This window comes from Labeo rohita, chromosome 8 (genome assembly GCF_022985175.1).
Source record: "Labeo rohita strain BAU-BD-2019 chromosome 8, IGBB_LRoh.1.0, whole genome shotgun sequence".
In the NCBI taxonomy this organism is placed as follows: Eukaryota; Metazoa; Chordata; class Actinopteri; order Cypriniformes; family Cyprinidae; genus Labeo; species Labeo rohita.
The window spans coordinates 3,622,252-3,643,223 of record NC_066876.1 but is presented as its reverse complement, the minus strand read 5'-3'; the positions used below and the strand labels follow the sequence as shown (position 1 = coordinate 3,643,223).

The following is a 20,972-nucleotide window of genomic DNA, read 5'->3' as shown; positions in this document are numbered from 1 at the left end:
ATTACAATACACAGTACGAAGGATACTGCAATATTAACAGTTTACACCTTTTTTCTATCTTTTTCTATTTTTTATTTTTTTTAAATTTTTTTTTGGACATAAGCAGTCAAAACCTTAGTGGGCCCTACACTGAAAAAGCCAATTTGTGGAGTCAACTTAAAATAATTTGTAACCTGGCTGCCTTCAAATTTTAAATTCAGTTAACAGTTTACTCAACTTGAAATGTTAAATTATACTAAGTGACAACTTATTTGAGTTGAATCACCTTAAAATAATTTTAAGCTCACTCAACAAATTGTGTTTTTTTATTTTACAGTGTAATCCCCCACCCTACCCCACAGGGTAGAATAAAACAGAAAAGTATATTAATAAATAATAAATAAAAAAACAAGCACCCACATTAATTGTCAATGCAAGTAAATAATTATACATAAAAATATAAAGAAACAAAAGAAAGAAGAGATCCATAGGTTAATAAATATATAAATAAAACAGGAAAGCTAAGAGGTGCATCCTTGACAGAATTAAGTATGGATGCCAGTTTTTATAAAATTAGTCAGTGGGACCTCTTAATGCAGACTTAATTTATGAATATTTAGAAAAGACATCAAATCTTCTAACCATGAGAAAGTGGGAGGAGGTTTAGAAGACTTTCAGTACAATAAAATCCATCTGCAAGCTATTAGTGAGGCAAGAACATTAGCATACTAGCATTTTTGAAAGTTCATTAAAAACTGGTGGTTAGCACTCAAAGACATGCATGGTTCAAGGGAAATATTAAGAATGTTAGAAAAAGTGCCAAAACACGAATGCCAAAAATCTTCCAACTTTTGACAAGAAACAAACATGTGAGTACAATCAGCAGGAGCCAGAGAACACCTATTGCAAATTACACCTGGAAATAGCTTACTTAGTCAGAATTGTGAGATAAAAAGTTGTAATTACCTTTTTTATTTTTTATTCAGCGGTGGAAATGGGTTTCCATCCTAACGACTTTTTAATTAGGTTAATAAAAAACACACACCTTGAGGTGCTTGCCAGCTCCAGATGGGTGCAACTTTAGCTCCAGTACACTTCAGTCAGGTTGACACTGAATTTAACACAGATGAAAATGGCATATCATGCAAAAAAAGACTGCAAAGGATGCAGGATGGGAGTGTTCATGTAGCATGTGTTTACGTAGAAGAACAATGCAAAAGTATCATAGTGGAACTGAAAAACATGTTTGGTGCAAATGACACGCACTGTATAAAGATCCAACATCAAATAATCTTTACCAAATGATAACTTTCAAAAAAGTTTTGTGAGCTGAACAACGTTATGTTGTTAAAAAACAGTAATTCTTAGAACACACTGCACTTCTGTCCCAAACAGCTCTGATTACATTGCTGTCAGTAATTAAATAGTCTATTGTATGGTCCTCCCCTGACTAAGGTCTAGATTAGATTAGATTTATCTTTATTGTCATTGTGTGAGTAAAAGTACAGAGGAAAAGAAACGCAGTTAGCATCTAACCAGAAGTGCAATTAGCAGTTTCGTATAAATAAGTGTAAATATGTAAATGTATCTGTGTGTGTGTGTGTGTGCACAGTAAGATTTACTCAAGTTAACTATTCACTTTCCAGATGTTCTGTGTAAAAGTTAATATCTGAAAAGAACAGCTTGCCATTTCAGAGCTCATAAAGCCTTGCACAACTCCTATTACTCAACTTTTATGGTTGTTTGAGAACTATAATGCCTTTAGACAGTTCAAGTGAAGCCCATTTACTCATGAGAGGAATATAAGCCACATTCGGAGAGTGAAACTCAGTAAGTATCATGATTAATTTTATTATTTACTTATTTGCTGATTCAAAGGTTTTTGGTCATACATTTGATTTAGTTCAGAGTCACTTAGAATGTACAAAAATTAAATCAAAACAATGTAGGAAGAATATTTTATAAAAGCTTAAATCTAAAATATATAAGACGTTTATTATTGCCTGCTCTTTAAAAACAGAAATCTGGAAACAAGAAGTGCTTTGTGTATTTTAATACTTTAAAAAATAAAAGTAAAAAGACTGCATAAGGCTTAGTAAGGCTTGGATCACAATGATTTAGTGATTCAGTTTATTTTTATTATTATTCATTATTTTGTACTTTATTAAAGTGATGCAGAGAGAGAAATCAGAGAATAACCTATAGATTATCCACCTGGTTTCAGGGAAAAACACTTGACTCACTTACTAGAAACCAGCAGAAAAACAACCTCATGATTTTATAACCGTAAGTCATGACAAAGGAACCAGTCAGGAATACCGTAAAACCTGCAAAACTTTGGACTCTGACTCTTTGAAACTAAATCTTGTAGTTAAACTGCATTTTTATTATTTTAGTAATAATTTACAGTTATTTCGCAGATGCTTTTACCCAGATGCATATCATACACATTTTATGATAAAATATTTGCAGGACACAATGTCAAATTTAAGTACACACTGTTAGCTGCACTGCCGACATTTTCACATCTAGTGAATTAGCTTACGGTTTATTTCGATCAAATCTAGAGTCGATGCTTGTTGGAAATGTGTAAAGACAAACGATAAATCGTAGTTTGAGTTTAAACAAAAGGGATATATATTACGGTAAAACAATTGTCTATATCTCTGGGATGCCTTTTATAATGTTGTCCGATTCGAGTCTGTCAATGACAAACACATGCACATTTTAACACATACATTTACGGTGCGTCAAAAAAAAATAAAAAATAATAAATTGCAATCCAGATACTTGACATAGTTGCTTACATAAACATGGTTCAGAAATACAGTGTTTCACTTGTGATGTAAATGGGTGGTTTGGGGTCAGAGATATTGGTAATGTTACAAGTTATTAACTAACATTATTTAGGCGGGAGGCCTAAAAGGCCTGTAGCATGGGGATAAAAATGATTATGATAATAAAAATATAATAAAAATATGATTAGTGGACAATTACTTTTATCAGTTACTAATGATCTATTAGTCAACAAAGACAAGTAAAATGCTTGCCAAAATGTCAAGCATAATATGTTTTTTTAATAACTGATGTATTGTTGGAGTGTATAAAATACACATGTATAGGCAACAGTCTATATGACTTTAGCCTATACATCTTTAACAAGTAAGCTAACACGTTATTGAATCTAATTTATATGATTTCTTGCACGTCTACAGTGCGGTCCACTTGTCTTTGCACCCTAGGAAGGGCAATGCTGTCACAAGGCAGTATTTTGTATTTTTTAAATTTTATTTTTATTTACAGTCAAAGTCAAAAGTCTGCAGAATCTGTTAATTATTTTACCAAAATAAGAGGGCTTATCGTACAAAATGCATGTTATTTTTATTTAGTACTGACCTGAATAAGATATTTCAAATAAAATACATTTACATTTAGTCCATAAGAGAAAATAATAGTTGAATTTATAAAAATAACCACATTCAAAAGTTTTCATACACTTGATTCTTAATACTGTGCTGATCCACAGCCGTTTTTTGTTTGTTTATTTTGTTTTTGTTTTTTTGTTTAGTGATAGTTGTTCATGAGTCCCTTGTTTATCCTGAACAGTTAAACCAAATTCATTGGTTTTGCAGGCATTTTTGTGTATTTGAATCCTTTCCAACAATGACTGTATGATTTTGAGATCCATCTTTTCACACTGAGGACAACTGATGGACTCACGCAACTATTACAGAAGGTTCAAACACTCACTGATGATCCAGAAGGAAAAATGATCCATTAAAAGCTAGGGGTGAAAACTTTTGAACAGAATGAAAAAGATGTGTACATTTTTCTTATTTAGCCTAAATATCATGTTTTTTTTTACTCAGAACTGCCCTTCAGAAGATACTGTACTTACATGTTTGGCAGAAGACAAAATAAGTTTTAATTTTTAGATAGTAAATCAAGTTCTCTCTTAGGACATTGATTCCCAATCCAGCCCTCAAGATGCATGTGTTTGTTTCATTTATATTCTTGCACACTTCAATTGCTTTCATGGCTGTAAATTGTTGATGCACTGTGCTCTGGGTAGCAAGCACCGTACAAAAATGTTTTGAAATGTTTTGTCTTTTGATTTGTAATTTTATTCTGAATTATAGTAGTATCACAATTTTACTAACTATTTCTATGTACTATTCCAACGAAACAATACACAATAATAATTACACAATAGCTAATTACAGTAAAAACAAAATTACGAAGTACTGTAAAAATACAGTACAATACTGTTTTGTAGTTATAGTATGAGGTGCCACGTAGGATTTAAATCAAACTTCGCTTATCAATACATACATAAAACACGTGCATATACACCTATAAATTACTTGCATATACATGTATACTGTTGGATGTTCAATATATATATATATATATATATATATATATAATAAATACACGTGCACACTAATATGAAATCCATACCAATACATCTTTTATTAGTAATGAATACATATACACTTGTGAATAACTTGTATATACATATAAACTTAACGCATGCATACGCTAAAAAACACTCGCTTATACATATAAACTTGATCCATACATATAAACCTACAACAACACGCACATATACATATAAACTCGCTGCATGCAGACACACCTGTACATACTCGCATATACATATAAACTTGATCCATGCATATACATCTAATAACACTCGCACATACATATAAACTCGTTGCGCGCATATACACCCATAAAACACTCACGCAAACATACAAAATAAATCTCAGGTAAGACGCATGCTTGCGTTGTGTATATACAGTACAGACCAAAAGTTTGGACACACCTTCTCATTCACTCATTCAAAGAGTTTTCTTTATTTTCATGTCTATGAAAATTGTAGATTCACACTGAAGGCATCAAAACTATGAATTAACACATGTGGAATTATATACATAACAAAAAAGTGTGAAACAACTGAAAATATGTCATATTCTAGGTTCTTCAAAGTAGCCACCTTTTGCTTTGATTACTGCTTTGCACACTCTTGGCATTCTCTTGATGAGCTTCAAGAGGTAGTCACCTGAAATGGTCTTCCAACAGTCTTGAAGGAGTTCCCAGAGATGCTTAGTTCTTGTTGGCCCTTTTGCCTTCACTCTGCGGTCCAGCTCACCCCAAACCATCTCGATTGGGTTCAGGTCCGGTGACTGTGGAGGCCAGGTCATCTGGCGCAGCACCCCATCACTCTCCTTCTTGGTCAAATAGCCCTTACACAGCCTGGAGGTATGTTTGGGGTCATTGTCCTGTTGAAAAAATAAGGGATGGTCCAACTAAACGCAAACCGGATGGAATAGCATGACGCTGCAAGATGCTGTGGTAGCTATGCTGGTTCAGTATGCCTTCAATTTTGAATAAATCCCCAACAGTGTCACCAGCAAAGCACCCCCACACCATCACACCTCCTCCTCCATGCTTCACGGTGGGAACCAGGCATGTAGAGTCCATCCGTTCACCTTTTCTGCGTCGCACAAAGACACGGTGGTTGGAACCAAAGATCTCAACTTTGGACTCATCAGACCAAAGCACAGATTTCCACTGGTCTAATGTCCATTCCTTGTGTTCTTTAGCCCAAACAAGTCTCTTCTGCTTGTTGCCTCTCCTTAGCAGTGGTTTCCTAGCAGATATTCTACCATGAAGGCCTGATTCACACAGTCTCCTCTTAACAGTTGTTCTAGAGATGTGTCTGCTGCTAGAACTCTGTGTGGCATTGACCTGGTCTCTAATCTGAGCTGCTGTTAACCTGCGATTTCTGAGGCTGGTGACTCGGATGAACTTATCCTCCGCAGCAGAGGTGACTCTTGGTCTTCCTTTCCTGGGGCGGTCCGCATGTGAGCCAGTTTCTTTGTAGCGCTTGATGGTTTTTGTGACTGCACTTGGGGACACTTTCAAAGTTTTCCCAATTTTTCGGACTGACTGACCTTCATTTCTTAAAGTAATGATGGCCACTTGTTTTTCTTTACTTAGCTGCTTTTTTCTTGCCATAATACAAATTCTAACAGTCTGTTCAGTAGGACTATCAGCTGTGTATCCACCTGACTTCTGCACAACACAACTGATGGTCCCAACCCCATTTATAAGGCAAGAAATCCCACTTATTAAACCTGACAGGGCACACCTGTGAAGTGAAAACCATTTCAGGTGACTACCTCTTGAAGCTCATCAAGAGAATGCCAAGAGTGTGCAAAGCAGTAATCAAAGCAAAAGGTGGCTACTTTGAAGAACCTAGAATATGACATATTTTCAGTTGTTTCACACTTTTTTGTTATGTATATAATTCCACATGTGTTAATTCATAGTTTTGATGCCTTCAGTGTGAATCTACAATTTTCAAAGTCATGAAAATAAAGAAAACTCTTTGAATGAGAAGGTGTGTCCAAACTTTTGGTCTGTACTGTACATATATGCAAGTGATTTCATATGTGGATGTGCGTGAACTTTTCAGTGTAAACGGAAGGCTTTTCAGTGTAAACGGAAGCAGCGGCACTTCCGGCGGAATCTCCAGATGCCGGGGCATTTTAAAACGCTTAACGTGACTTAATGCATTAAAATAGTATTTTAAAAATACATTTAATATAGCATACAATGTACCAGGGGCGAATTTCAAAGTGCAAATAGATACTACAATTTTCAAGCATGATACAGAACCAGGGCTCTCAAGTTTTGAAGACAGGCAAGAGTGACATCTCATTCCCCTCTGGCGCGGCCAGAGAAATGTTGGGCGCTGCGGTATATTAAATATATTATAAATAGTTTTTTCTGCGTGAGAAATACAATGTGTGGCGGGAGTGCGTGACAATAGACCGAAATGAGTGACTGTCACGCTCAATGCGTGACACTTGAGAGCCCTGCAACTATAGACAACTACACAACCTATTATAGCCTACGTACTAACATCCTAGATATGTTATGTAGCCAAAATTTGCACGCATTGGGGAGTCGCGCTCTAAACGCGCGGTATTAAAATTGCTTTTGAAGGCGCGTGCGCGTTTTACTTTCGGTTTTGTTTAAACGATCGCGCGAACTCTCGGCGGTGCTGAACGGGATTGTGAAAAGTTCCCAGTGGAAATTCGCCCCTGGTACATTGTATGCTATATTAAATGTCTTTTTAAAATACTATTTTAATGCATTAAGTCACGTTAAGCGTTTTAAAATGCCCCGGCATCTGGAGATTCCGCCGGAAGTGCCGCTGCTTCCTTTCACACTGAAATGCCTTCCGTTTACACTGAAAAGTTCACGCACATCCACATATGAAATCACTTGCATATATGTATATACACAACGCAAGCATGCGTCTTACCTGAAATGTATTTTGTATGTTTGCGTGAGTGTTTTATGGGTGTATATGCGCGCAACGAGTTTATATGTATGTGCGAGTGTTATTAGATGTATATGCATGGATCAAGTTTATATGTATATGCGAGTATGTACAGGTGTGTCTGCATGCAGCGAGTTTATATGTATATGTGCGTGTTGTTGAAGGTTTATATGTATGGATCAAGTTTATATGTATAAGCGAGTGTTTTTTAGCGTATGCATGCGTTAAGTTTATATGTATATACAAGTTATTCACAAGTGTATATGTATTCATTACTAATAAAAGATGTATTGGTATGGATTTCATATTAGTGTGCACGTGTATTTCAACAGTATACATGTATATGCAAGTAATTTATAGGTGTATATGCACGTGTTTTATGTATGTATTGATAAGCGAAGTTTGCCTCATATTATAGAGTACACTATTCTACATACTGTAAAGTTGCATTACAGTACATTGCTGTAAAACAAATTACAGTAACTTGCTGGCAACCTTGCTGCCAGTAACTTACTGTAAAAATACAGGAAAATTTTTCCTGTAAGAGCAGAAGTGAAATGCAAAATAAAAGCATTTTTCATTTAGTATATGAAGATATCATTTGTGTTTTCAACCTTCTCTGGAAAACTGTGATGGTCTCAGCAGGTTGGGTGGAGGTTGTCAGCTTGTCCACCGATAGAAAGGGTGCAGTTTCTGGGATGCAACTTTGTCCTCTGTGAAAAACCCCTAGGCATTACTCACTCACTTTAAATAGTGAGATGGAACATATAATTGTTACAAATAATCAGACAGATGTTGCAATGTGGATAGTAAAGCTAAACTGGCCATCAAGCTTCTTTGCTTTTTGCTGTTAGTGTCATACAACTCAACTGAGCAGTAATGTTGTGATGAACTGACAGGTTGGCTGCAGTCCATTAGATCCAATCTGTCAGTTAAACAGAATAAAACAGCCAAGTAAATGAATTTGATCTGTAAGTGTCAGGATTGCTGTATATAGACTGTTGTAATAGAACACTTTTTTTTTTTCACAGGTATGCAGTGTACTGATATCACCTCCAGAAAGAGAGGGAATGACACAAGAATGGACAAAAGGTGAGTAACATTCAAAGGTTTGTGTAACTTTTTTTAAATGCAGTCTAAATAACAGTGTTCTTTATGACTGATCCATGAGAAGAGATGAGACTGGATGTTATGTAGAGGTCACATATTATCCTCTGCAGTATGAGGAAATTGACTTTAAGCTGACAAACCTGATTTCAAACAAAATCCAAAAAGAAGTTAATTTGGAGTTTGTTTTGGAAGTTCCAAAAACTCTGGAATGAGCCATTTTTTGAGTGCATGTAAACATGTTCACTGTAATGTCTGTTTTTCTTTTGTTTAATGATAAGCAGGGATTCATTTTTGTGATAAATGAAATTTAACTGAAAAACCATCCTCTGAGAGAACTTTCCTGAAACCAGCTGTCTTAATGAATTGATAATTTTCTGCAGCATGCTATGAATCACTGTGAAGATTTGTATTAGAGTGACTATGACAAAAAGAGCATTTACATTTGTGCATAATTAAACAGTGTTTAACTGCTGCTTTGTTTCAGAATAAATCAGAAATTATTTCCTGAACCCAGCTGTGTGTCCATGAAGAGTAACCAGTCAATAGATGATGTCATTAACTTTAGTTTAGGAGACTCATCTGCTGATTTGAGGTGAGGACAGTTTCATAGCATATTGGTTGTTAATTTAGTTCTTAATGTGATTAACAGCTTAAAAAAAAAAAAAAAAAAAATTCTAGTTTTGATTTGATAGGGCAAATACTGCAATGTGTTGAGTTGGAAGATGAGAGTTTGCAGTGTAGTTTACCGTTTATCTCAAATTTAATCTGGAGCACAGCTGAATTTTTAGAAATGCGCACATTCATCAATGTCATGGATGTTGTGTACTTAAGAGAATACTGTATATTTATTTTCAGAAAACTCAGTGTGGAGGAAGAGGATGAAGGCCAAAGCAAAGTCAATCATAGGTTTCCAAACAGGACATTGCTTGTCCAGGGAAAAGCAAACCAAACAGACCTCACTACTATGCTACAGAAAAGTAAGAGCTTGGAACTATTAAATAAAACGGAACTTCACAACATACATGGCAACATGTATTCAACCAATTTTACAGACAGCATAGGGTGATTTAATAGTATGTATTTGACATTAATAATGCATTCTGTCAGGGGGGTATTCCAGAAAGCTGGGTTAATTAAGGTCACATAAACCCTGAACCCTGAGTTGATGAACCAAAAACGTTTTGTAACCAAAAGTTGAAGCTATCCACTTACTTTTTAGTAAAATTACCCAAACTTACCAAGTCGAATAACCTGCTTTCTGGAATACCCCTTAGAAGTAGATGTAACAAAGTCCACTGTAGGTAAGTTGAACTAAACCCAAGTGCAGTAACAATAAATCAAACTAACACAAAGTAAACAGAACCACATGAGTAACCTGACTTAACTAGAACAGGCCTGACTAGATTCACCAAAAATGGGGTACAACATCAAAGCTAGACAAAGGCACAAAAGAAACATGAGGACTACAGTATATATACACATGGACTAATCACATAACAAGGAGCACCTGAGGGTAATCAAACCATTATCCAATGGGAGACAATCAATGAAAGCAATAACACATAAAGCAAGAAAAAAGGTGTGTTCAACTTGAAGCAGCGCTGTGTAGGCCGATCAGGGGTGACGAACTCCAGGCCTGGAGGGTCGCAGCCCTGCAGAGTTTAGCTCCAACCCTAATAAAAACTCACCTGCCTCTAGCTTCCTAACCCTTCAGACCTTGATCAGCTTGTTCAGGTGTGATTGATTAGGTTTGAAGCAAAACTCTGCAGGGCTGCAGCTCTCTAAGCCTGGAGTTTGCCACCCCTGGTATATGGCATCAGAGTACTGTGAGAGTGATTTGAACACTTACAGAGCCGTCTTCTCTCTACTTGCTTTTGTGGTACTCTCATATCATACACCATTTGGTCTATGCAGTGCTGCTTCAAGTTAAACACCCTAAACACATGGCATGTTTGTATGAGAGAACAGGCAACCACATGACAAAATCAGGAACAATTGGTAGATTGGTAGAGTATGATGCTAAAAATGCCGAAGTCATGTGTTTGATTTTCAGGAAACCTGCATGTTGACTAAATGTATACCTTGCACTCTAAGTCACTCTAAATATAAAGCATGGCAACAAGTGCTCTATTTTATTGTAGTTTCTGTTGTTTTCATCAGAATGTATCCCTATGTGTTTGCAAAAATACAAATCCAGACTGGGAGAGAAATTCCAGTGGCTCAATGATGGAATATCATATCAAGGGAACTTAACACTTTTGAATGGGATCTATACAGAAATCTTCATCACAGAGGGAAACAGTGGAGAGGTCAACAATGAACATGAGGTGAGACAGATTGAGATGTTCAGAAGGCTAGAAAAGCAGGAAATATCAATTAAATGCAATGACATCTTTAAACCCGCACCTGGACAATACAAACCCATCAGAAGTGTGTTGACAAAAGGAGTTGCTGGCATTGGAAAAACAGTGTCAGTACAGAAGTTCATTCTGGACTGGGCTGAGGAAAAAGCAAACAATGACGTGCACCTCATATTTTCACTTCCTTTCAGGGAGCTGAATTTAATGAAGGAGGAAAATATCAGTCTAATGGAGCTTCTCCATCGATTTTTCTCAGATATCGAGGAACTGAGATCAACAGACCTTGATCATTATAAAATTTTGTTTATCTTTGATGGGCTTGATGAGTGTCGACTTCCTTTAAATTTCCAAACTAATCAGACGTTGTCTGATGTCACACAATCAGCTTCAATGGATGTGTTGCTGACCAACCTCATCAAAGGAGAGCTGCTTCCTTCTGCTCTCATATGGATAACCTGTCGACCAGCAGCAGCCAGTCAGATCCCTTCTGAGTGTGTTGATCGGGTTACAGTGGTACAAGGATTCAGTGATCCTCAGAAAGAAATGTATTTCAGGAAGAAGATAAATGATCAGAGTCTGGCCAACAGAATCATCTCGCATATCAAATCATCAAGAAGCCTGTATATCATGTGTCACATACCAGTCTTTTGCTGGATTTCAGCCACTGTTCTAGAGGAAATGTTGGACAAAGCAGAGAGTTCAGTGATCCCCAAAACTCTCACTCAAATGTTCACACACTTCTTGATCTTTCAGACCAAATTGAAGACCCAGAAGTATGATGAGAGAAGTGAGGTAGATCTTCAGCAGGCCAAAAGAACAATTTTTTCACTGGGCAAATTGGCTTTTGAACAACTGGAAACAGGCAACCTGATTTTCTATGAGGAGGACCTGAGACAATGTGGCATTGATGTCAGAGAAGTGTCAGTGTACTCAGGAGTCTTTACCCAGATCTTCAGAGAGGAGATTGGGTTGTGTCTAGGGAAAGTGTACAGCTTTGTGCATCTGAGCATTCAGGAGTTTTTTGCTGCTTTATTCAGGTTTCTCTCCTTTGTTTCTGATACAAGGTCAGAAATAACCCATTTTCAGAAAAAGGAAGTGGACAAGGCTTTGCAGAGTGAGAACGGACACTTGGATCTTTATCTACGCTTTCTTCTGGGTCTCTCCCTGGAGTCCAATCAGAGTCTCTTGCAAAGTCTATTGAGACAGACAGGAAATACAACTCACAGCAATCTGGAAATTACTGTGTACATCAAGGAGAAAATCAGGGAAAATCCCTCCCCAGAAAAATCCATAAATCTGTTTCACTGTCTGAATGAACTGAATGATCATTTACTACAGCAAGAAGTCCAAACATACCTGAAGGGATCTCATATTAATCGTCTTGCTGATGTTAAGCTGTCTCCTGATCAGTGGTCAGCTTTGGTGTTTGTGTTACTGAACTCAGAAGAGGAGCTTAATGAGTTTGAACTAAGTAAATACCATCAATCAGAAGAAGGTCTTCTGAGGCTGCTGCCAGTGGTCAAAGTATGTAGAAAAGCAAAGTGAGTATTTACATGGCTTTACTATTTAATGTATTTTAAACAAAACACTAAAAATAATAAATATTGAATCCAGAATACAAAATTTAAGTTCTTAATTAAGAAGTTCATTATAGCTTTTATTTTGTTTCATTTACACTACATTTAATTTAACACACAGTTGTTATTATGCTTTCTTCTAGTCTGAGTGGCTGTTTTCTCACATGGAGAATCTGTTCAGCTCTGGCCAAAGCTCTTAGAAATTTGAGAGTGCTGAACCTGTGTCATAATAACCTGCAAGATTCAGGAATGAAGCTGCTCTCTGCTGGACTAAAGAACTCTTACTGTAAACTCAAGACATTAAAGTAAGTATTGTGTATTTTCAATGAAATCAGCAGTTACAAACTATGAGTGAAAATAACATACTATAAAGTACACTGCAGTAATGACCTGTAGACAAAGATAATCAGATGTGTCAGGTTTTATTTTACATTTACATTTTTATGTAGTCTTTGTCTTGTTAGATATTTTCTGTCCTGCACTAGCTATTTATCCTAATCTTTTGTTATAAACACTGCATTGCATCATTTGATCCAACACTCACTGCTTACTGGACACCTATGTCACATACTTTTAACATGATTGTTTATGTATTGTTTAAGTAAGTTTTCTTTCTTTCTGCAGCCTGTACAACTGCAGCATCGGGGAGGAGGGTTTTGATGCTCTTATTTCAGCTCTGAGATTAAACCCCTCACACTTGAGAGAACTGGATGTGAGCTGGAATAAACCAGGTGTCTCTGGAGTTATGTTGCTCTCTGATCTACTAAAGGATCCACACTGTAACCTGGAGAAACTACAGTGAGTGTTACTATTTTTGTCGTATTTTAAAATAGTGGGTTAGATTATTATCTCCTTCTATCTCTATCTGTTTCACTTATTACTGCAAATGGTTGGATGGTGTGCTGAAGGCCAACTTTTCCCATACCTTAGAGCAGTGTTTCCCAACCTTGTTCATGGAGGCACACCAACAGTACACATTTTCTAACTCTTCCTAATCGAATATGCCAGATTCAACTCATCAGCTCATTAGCAGGGACTCCGAGACCTGCAATAATTGGGTTAGATAAGGGAGGCATTCAAAATGTATACTGTTGCTGTGCCTCCAGGAACAGGGCTGGAAAGCTTTTGGGTTATAAGGGGATTTGCCAGTATCCCTTGTTAAAATCAAGAATCAAGACACACTGAGCCATTCCCAGTGGCTCTTTCAAACTGTCCATCTGAGGCATAGGGTATCTGTTGAACATGGAAGTGTTGTTTAATCACTTGCAGTCATTAAAGAACTTAAAGGTGTCTTCCTTCTTTGCTCAGTGACAGAGTGGTTTGAGACTGACTGTTATCCCTAAACCTCCCTGTCTATGGTCTCAATTGAGATGAACAAATTCTGTGCAGAACAGATCACTTATGATCACTGTGAGATGCATGATGGTTAGAAATGTGTCCGACTGACGTTTAACTTGCTCTGGTGTCATGCTGACATATGTCAAAAATCTCTTAAGCCAGCAAGTCGGCTGTGTAGGTGAGTGCAGTTGCTCTCCCCTGAGTATGCTGACCAAAAGCATGAAAGGAAACAACCTTTTAATAATACATCTTAATGTTCGTAGGTTCAACAAACACAATATTGCGTTTCCTTATAAAATGTTTTCATGTCCGATATAATGTGATTATGTGTTTCAATTATGCACGAATATTCTCAAACACTGTGAGAGTGCAATTTCTGTGTGGGAAAAGTTGACTGTTGTCATATTTCTAAATATGTATAAAATATGTTTCTTAATCAAACTAAACATATATAGAAAACATTCTTGGGAGAAAATAAATGACTGCAGCAGTCTACTCTTATCTGGCTGAAGTATTCATCAAGCCTTTTCATTGGGGAAGGTAAATTGGAGTCTGGAGCTTTTCTGCCTGAAGGGGCTTACTTATATCTAGAGCTAATTAACTGCAATCTTTATTTGAACATTTGAGAATCTCGATACATTAATCGATTCATAAATGCTGAGGTCAATCTTTTAGTCCATGCTTTTTTGCAGTTAATGTTTAAAGTAAAAATCTGGTTGAGGCACCAGTATCTTTTCACAATGGCCTCTGATATATTACCTATAAGTGCATTGCATCACACAGACTAGTGCTTACTGTTTATTATGCATCTCAGGGAAATGTTTTTTTAACCCATCAAGTCATTTTACCTGTTGAATGTGTGGAAGGAAAGTGAGGATGGATTTTCTTTCTGTCTGCAGGCTATGTAACTGTGATATTAGAGAGGAAAGTTTTGCTGTTCTGGCTTCAGCTCTGAGATCAAACTCCTCACTCCTGAGAGAACTGAACCTCAGCTCTAATAAACCAGGAGATTCAGGAGTGGAACTGTTGTCTGATGTACTGAAGGATCCACACTGTAAACTGGAAAAACTACAGTAATTGATTATTTTTTATGATTTATTTTAGTAATGACTAAATATTCGATCAAATCCCCTCTGAGTAATTTTCTTTCATTCTTTTTTTTTTTTTTGTCCAACGTCTGCTTTCTTACTAATAATTAGAGGCTTAAGCCGGGCTCACACTACAGGATTTTTAGCCCAATTTTGCCCCGATTTTCCCCTCCCGAGAATCAGAGCAAAAATCTTGTCAAGCACCACGATCGGTCCCGATTTTCGGCACGGATTATCTGGTAATAAGAGATATTCACAGATCGAATCTTGCACCTCCCAAACTGCTCTCACACAAATCGGGGCCGCCCCCGATCATATCAAACATGTTTGATATTCAGGATTTTAAATCGGGATGATCACAGCTATGATTACATCAGTAGTTTCACAATAGCCAATGCGCAACCACAAAACAGCTGCTGTACAGTCCATTGGATAGCGGAGATGGAGGAAAGTGCTTCTTATGTTTTTGTAGTAACGCTGTCTGTATAATATATTGAAAACATACCACAACCACATGGAGCAAGGAAAGCTCTGAAGTGAAATCATCTCAGTTTACCACATAGTGAGTGCATAAATCTGCTAGCAGGCTAACTAACATTTGTAAACATTAGTTGCTGAAATGACGATCTGTTGCGTAAGATCACGCGAGGCGCTCGCTCAGTCATGATAATCTTAATAATATCGCCACAGTTTTTAAATCTTGTAGTGTGTGCATGTTTAAGATTTCAGGTAAGATAATTTGCAAAGATTCTCCTTATGTGTGCTCTGCAATCAGATTTCATAATCGCTTAGGATTTTAAAAATCCTGTAGTGTGAGTCCGGCTTACCTGAGAAATCACAATATGTTACCTCTGTGCAGCATTAAAAACTTAAAAAGCCTTTTTCAGATGATGTCTGAGCACAATAAAACCACTCTAGATATGCAAAATTAACCATAATATAATCCATTCATAAAGTTGTTTTTTAAACCCTGGTGTCTGCATTGTGTTTGTGTGCATGAAATACAACACTGTGGTACAGACATCACTCCCATAGTTGCACAAAGATAAACACCGATATTTTGCGATGTATCAGTCATTTTTACCTCACCCTGCATTTATCCATTTGTTCATTTGTAATTGTTACATTTTGCTCTCTTTCTCTCTGCAGGCTGTCTGATTGCAGTATTAAAGAGAAAGGTTGTGCTGTTCTTGCTTCAGCCCTGAGATCAAACTCCTCACACCTGAGAGAACTAAATCTGAGCTATAATAAACCAGGAGATTCAGGAGTGAAACTGCTCAATGATCTGCTGGAGGATCCACAGTGTAAACTAGAGAAACTACAGTAAGTGATCATTTTATTTCATTTTATTAAATATTTTAAATGATTCTATCAAATTCTCTCTCTTGCCAATTTTACATCTTTTTTTGTGTGTGTTTTGTTTAACTTGTCCATTGGTTCAGATGACATGTACAACCCCAATTCCAGAAAAAGTTGGGACGTTTCATGAAATGCCATAAAATCAAGGATATTTTATCTGTTCATTCTTTTTAACCTTTATTTAATTGACTGAAGTACAAAGAAAAAAATCCAGTGTTTTTAGTGGCCGACTTTTAATTTTATTTTTTAAATATAACTACATTTTGATTTTCATAGCTGCAGCACACTCCAAAAAAGTTGGGACAGAGGCATGTTTAACAGTGTGCCACTTTCCTTTCCTTTAATTACAATATTTAATTGTTTGGAAATTGAGGATACTAATACTTCAAGTTTTGCAATCAAAATTGTTGTCCAATTTGGCTTGATAAAAAAAAAAACTTTAAATGCTCAGTAGTTTGTGATCATCATTGTCTGATTCTTCTTTTCATGACTGGTCATACATTTTCAATAGGCCTTCTCAATTCATTCATCAAATTCATTTCAAATCAGTCTGTGTCTATGAAACCACACTGTTGTAGCACATGCAGACATGTAGCACATGAGACCTGGCTTTGTCTTGATCTAATAACCATGGACTTCCCATGAAAGACATCATCTTGATGGCAGTATATGTGTCTGTACAATCCCAATACATGCCTCCATTTCAATGGTACCTCTGCATACATTCCAGTCACCAATGCCATTTGCTTTGCTGCACCCCTTAACCATGACAGTCATTTGTGTTTGCATCTGTCGCTGTTGAAAGTCTGGATGGTCCCTTAGATCTTCTGTACTGAGAACTCAACGTTCATTTTTCTCAGAAACAAACTGAATCACGGACTCGTCTCACCACAGCACACATTTCCATTCTCTTTTTGACTATCTGAGATGAGCTCTGGCCCAGAGAACCCCATGGCATCCCTGCACAGAATTGATGTATAGCTTTCTGCTAAACTAACAGAAATTCAGGTTGCATTTATTGATGCAGCTGCAGAATGTGTTGAGTGACAGCAGTACTCCTGAGCCCATGAGGCTATATTTAACACTGCACCATGACGGTTTCTTATGCAATGCCATCTGAGGGCTCAAAGACACCTGGGGTGTCTTGCCTTTCCCTACACAGACTGACATTTCTCTGGATTCCCTGAATCTTTTCATAATATTATGTGTGGTTGCTGGTGAAAGACCTAAATGTTTTGTGATTTTCTATTAAGAAATATGATGTTTGATTTGTTTGACACTTTCGTTATGAAATTTGGCACAAAGTGATGAGACATGATCCAAATTTGCTTGCAAAGACTGAAATGCTAATTTTATACTCAAGCATGATATCCTTACCTACAGTATTTCCATTTCACCTGCTTACTGTAAACTTTTTCAAAACAGTTTAATTTGGATATTCTATAACCTTTTCACTTTTATTTTGCCTCTGTCCCAACTTTTTTGGAGTGTGTTGCAGCCATGAAAATGAAAAGTTGGCCACTGAAAACACTGGAATTGTTTTCTTCGTACTTTAGTCAATTAAATAAAGGTTAATAAACAGATAACATATTCTTGATTTTATGGCATTTCACAAAATGTCCAAACTTTTCTGGAATTGGGGTTGTATATATACGTATGTCTGATTTTTATTCTCTTCAATATTTTAGTTTATTACCTCACCTGCCGTAAGTCACACATGAACCTGATGTCACTGACACTAACTACAAAAAACAAACAACTTTCTTCTGACTGAGAGACCTGAGTGCCCCACACTGGACAAACATCTGAACTGACCCAGCACCATTCAACAAAAAGGCTGCCAGAGCTTTTTGAACACAAAAGTTGTGTGTTATTATTAGTGTTGTAGATGATAAATGCTGTCATATCTCCTCAAGATTGTAACTTAGCTACTTACGAATGTGAATTATGTAATTCAGCTTATCAAAAAGTTTGGTAAGGCTGGCTAATAATATTATTTATATTAGTGTAATGTAAGTGTAATGTATAATTTATAGAATTTTGTATTTGCAACAGTGAGATGTGTTGTGAGGATTGAGTGTATGCATCTGTTTAATGGTATGTGGATTGTTTGTTGAACAACTGTGAACAGACACTGTCATGCAAGAAGAATTCGTCTGACAATAAGTATCAAACCATATTATCAAATTCTTTACATGTTATATTGATTAATGTAATTAATAAAAAAAAAAATTAAAATAGTAAATAATTGCATATCAATATATGCAGAGAAACAAAACAAATCTACTTTTTTAAATATGTAAATACAATTTAAAGTTGATAGATACTAGATATTTGGGCATTTAAATTAATTTAATTTAATTTAATATCCATACTGTCAGTAAAATTTAGATTAGAAAAAAAACAAACAGATTTTATGATAACATTTTGCATAATCATTGTGGGAAAAGTTATTTTGGTCAAAGTCAGGCAAATAAATGTAAGTACATAACGCCTTTAAAATTAATACTGTTCAGCATTTTAAGTCAGTAGGATTAATATCTTTACACAAAAGGCTTTAAATACTAGGAATGACCTTAAGTGCTGATCACACCTAATTGTTGTGAAATAAGTACTACATATATAGACAAAATGGCCACCCTGAGCCAATGAATCAACCAACTGTAATAGCATCAAATGACAACTTTCATTTGTTTATGATTTATTGAAATCAATGCAAAAAATGGTGTATTAGTAACAGGTTACTTTATGTTTAATAAGTATTGATGAATGAAATGACATGGTCAATTTTAATTTACTGTATTCATTAATATTCTTGCTGAATGTTGCCCTCTAAGCAATACAGTACTATATTGAAAAATACAAGAAGTCTAAATGAAAGTATGCATCATATTCAAAAAGTAAAATGTGCAATATATAAATGCATTTTCACTTCATCAAAAGAAAATAACAGACCTAAACAGCAAAAACATACCTGTTTCAAGCAATGTAGAATTTTAAGCACTAGAATTTTATAATTTGTAAGTACTCAGAACTTATAACGTTGTTGTTATTTTTAAATGTACAGATAATCATAGCCTAAATAAAAGATTATTATGAGCTGTGGTTAAATGTCTCTTTACCACAATAAACAGCAGAAGAAAACTCTCAAAGCACCACTTATAGCACTATGAATTTCTGAAAAGTGTTTTTCACTGTTACAGCTTTCGGTCCTGATCACCCTACTGGGGGTTATACAGCAAATTGCTGGATGTACATTATAACTTACTTTACTATGGTAAAGTGAACTCACTGAAAGGATCCAACTGATAATAATGAAATTCACTTTTGATCATCTTCATCACTGATTTTAAATGTATTAATGACATTTAGATTTTATTAAGTTCACAAAACAAGAATTTAAACCAGTTCATTTAAATGAAATAAATAAATATCTGTGATAGTAATCTGTCCAATTTCTGATTTGCTTCTTCTACTTGGCAGAGCGTGTATTGAACTCGAATAACATTCAAATGTTTAAAAGTTTAATAACAAAAATTAACTGGAAATGTTACACGGTCAAAAATGCATTAAACAGATTCTAGCGGTTCTTTCTGAAAATTATATCATCGTCATTTTCATTATTTATATAAATCATATTAAATAATTTAAGTAGAATTATTTATCACTTACTTAATCCACACAATTCCTTATTTCAAATCTATATAAATAAACAAATAACTTTTACTCTTACAATAACAATGGACTTCACTTGTTTGTTCAACTCTGAATCACTTTTATCCAAATTCCACTATGCAAGTCTAAAACACTCAGGAACAAGAGCTAAATGACATCATTATTGGAATTTTGACACCCTTAAAAAATACAGGTTTACTCTGAGCAGCTTTATGACCCCAGATGCTTCTTTGCTGTTACAGTTTAACTGGTAAAATCCTTAGATCATTAAGTTCGTCAAGATTACAGAAAAATGGAAAGATGATGTCAGTGAAGGTGGTTGTGAATGTGTGTATATGTGTGTTAGTTACAGGATCAGAGAATGACACTGTTCCTCCATCATAGTCCAGATTCACTCTCACATACTCAAGCTCCTGTTTAACAGGAAAACCAGGCCCAAGCAGTCTGTATGGATCATACTGCACACACCAGACATCAGTCTTAAAGAAACCACGTCCCTTCCTTTGGTTTGATTCTGTAGTTACTCCAACACTCCAGCATTCGCTGTCTTTAACCTCCACTTCCCACCAGTGCGTTCCGAAGTTAAAACCCTCTGAACCCAGAGCACACCCATAGATGTCAAATCTCTCTGGATTATCAGGAAGCGGTTGTGCATCCCAGATATATCTCACACTGGTCAGATCATGAGACAGGACGAGATGTGGATGAGCCGTGTTTGGATCCATCGTCATAGGAGCTGATGAGACAAGATCAACAGGTGCTTTTATTGTGCATTTCCAGTGTGTGTGTAACAGCACAGATCATCTTCAGACTTACTCTTTTGGACTGAGTTCAGCATCTTTTTCCAGACTCTGTACGGCAGGTTGCCCAAGTACCGTGGCACATAAATCAAAGCTCTATAAGGCATCTGTGGATCCGGCTGTGAGATCTGGACTCTGGAAGAACATTCAGGAGTCAGAACTACAGTGTCTTTGGATCAGAAGCAGAGAGAACAGAGACACCAGAAGATCACTCACCTTTCCATTGAGACTGGAAACTCCTGCAGAACAAACACACCATTGATCATCAACAAGTCCATCAATGAATCAACAAATGAATAATCTGAAATCAGACCTTTAGAAAACAGATG

The 20,972-nt window shown here is 36.1% G+C and overlaps 2 protein-coding genes across 2 annotated transcripts; one reads left to right on the top strand and one right to left on the bottom strand.

Annotated features, from left to right (window-relative positions):
- Positions 1-1,690: 1,690 nt before the first annotated feature.
- LOC127170282 (NACHT, LRR and PYD domains-containing protein 3) lies at positions 1,691-19,267 on the top strand. The gene is made up of 10 exons (XM_051118140.1): positions 1,691-1,809; positions 8,368-8,428; positions 8,931-9,038; positions 9,302-9,423; positions 10,607-12,347; positions 12,527-12,688; positions 13,008-13,181; positions 14,621-14,794; positions 15,959-16,132; positions 17,857-19,267. Exons 2-10 carry the CDS (start codon positions 8,370-8,372, stop codon positions 17,876-17,878), a joined length of 2,736 nt encoding a protein of 911 aa, XP_050974097.1. The 5' UTR covers positions 1,691-1,809; positions 8,368-8,369; the 3' UTR covers positions 17,879-19,267.
- Positions 19,268-20,042: 775 nt separating this feature from the next.
- LOC127169147 (zinc-binding protein A33-like) lies at positions 20,043-20,971 on the bottom strand. The gene is made up of 4 exons (XM_051116313.1): positions 20,957-20,971; positions 20,860-20,882; positions 20,660-20,778; positions 20,043-20,579 (listed from the first exon to the last, which is right to left on the bottom strand). The coding sequence occupies exons 2-4, from the start codon at positions 20,865-20,867 to the stop codon at positions 20,080-20,082; spliced, it is 627 nt and encodes a 208-aa protein (XP_050972270.1). The 5' UTR covers positions 20,868-20,882; positions 20,957-20,971; the 3' UTR covers positions 20,043-20,079.
- Between the last annotated feature and the right edge of the window lies 1 nt (position 20,972).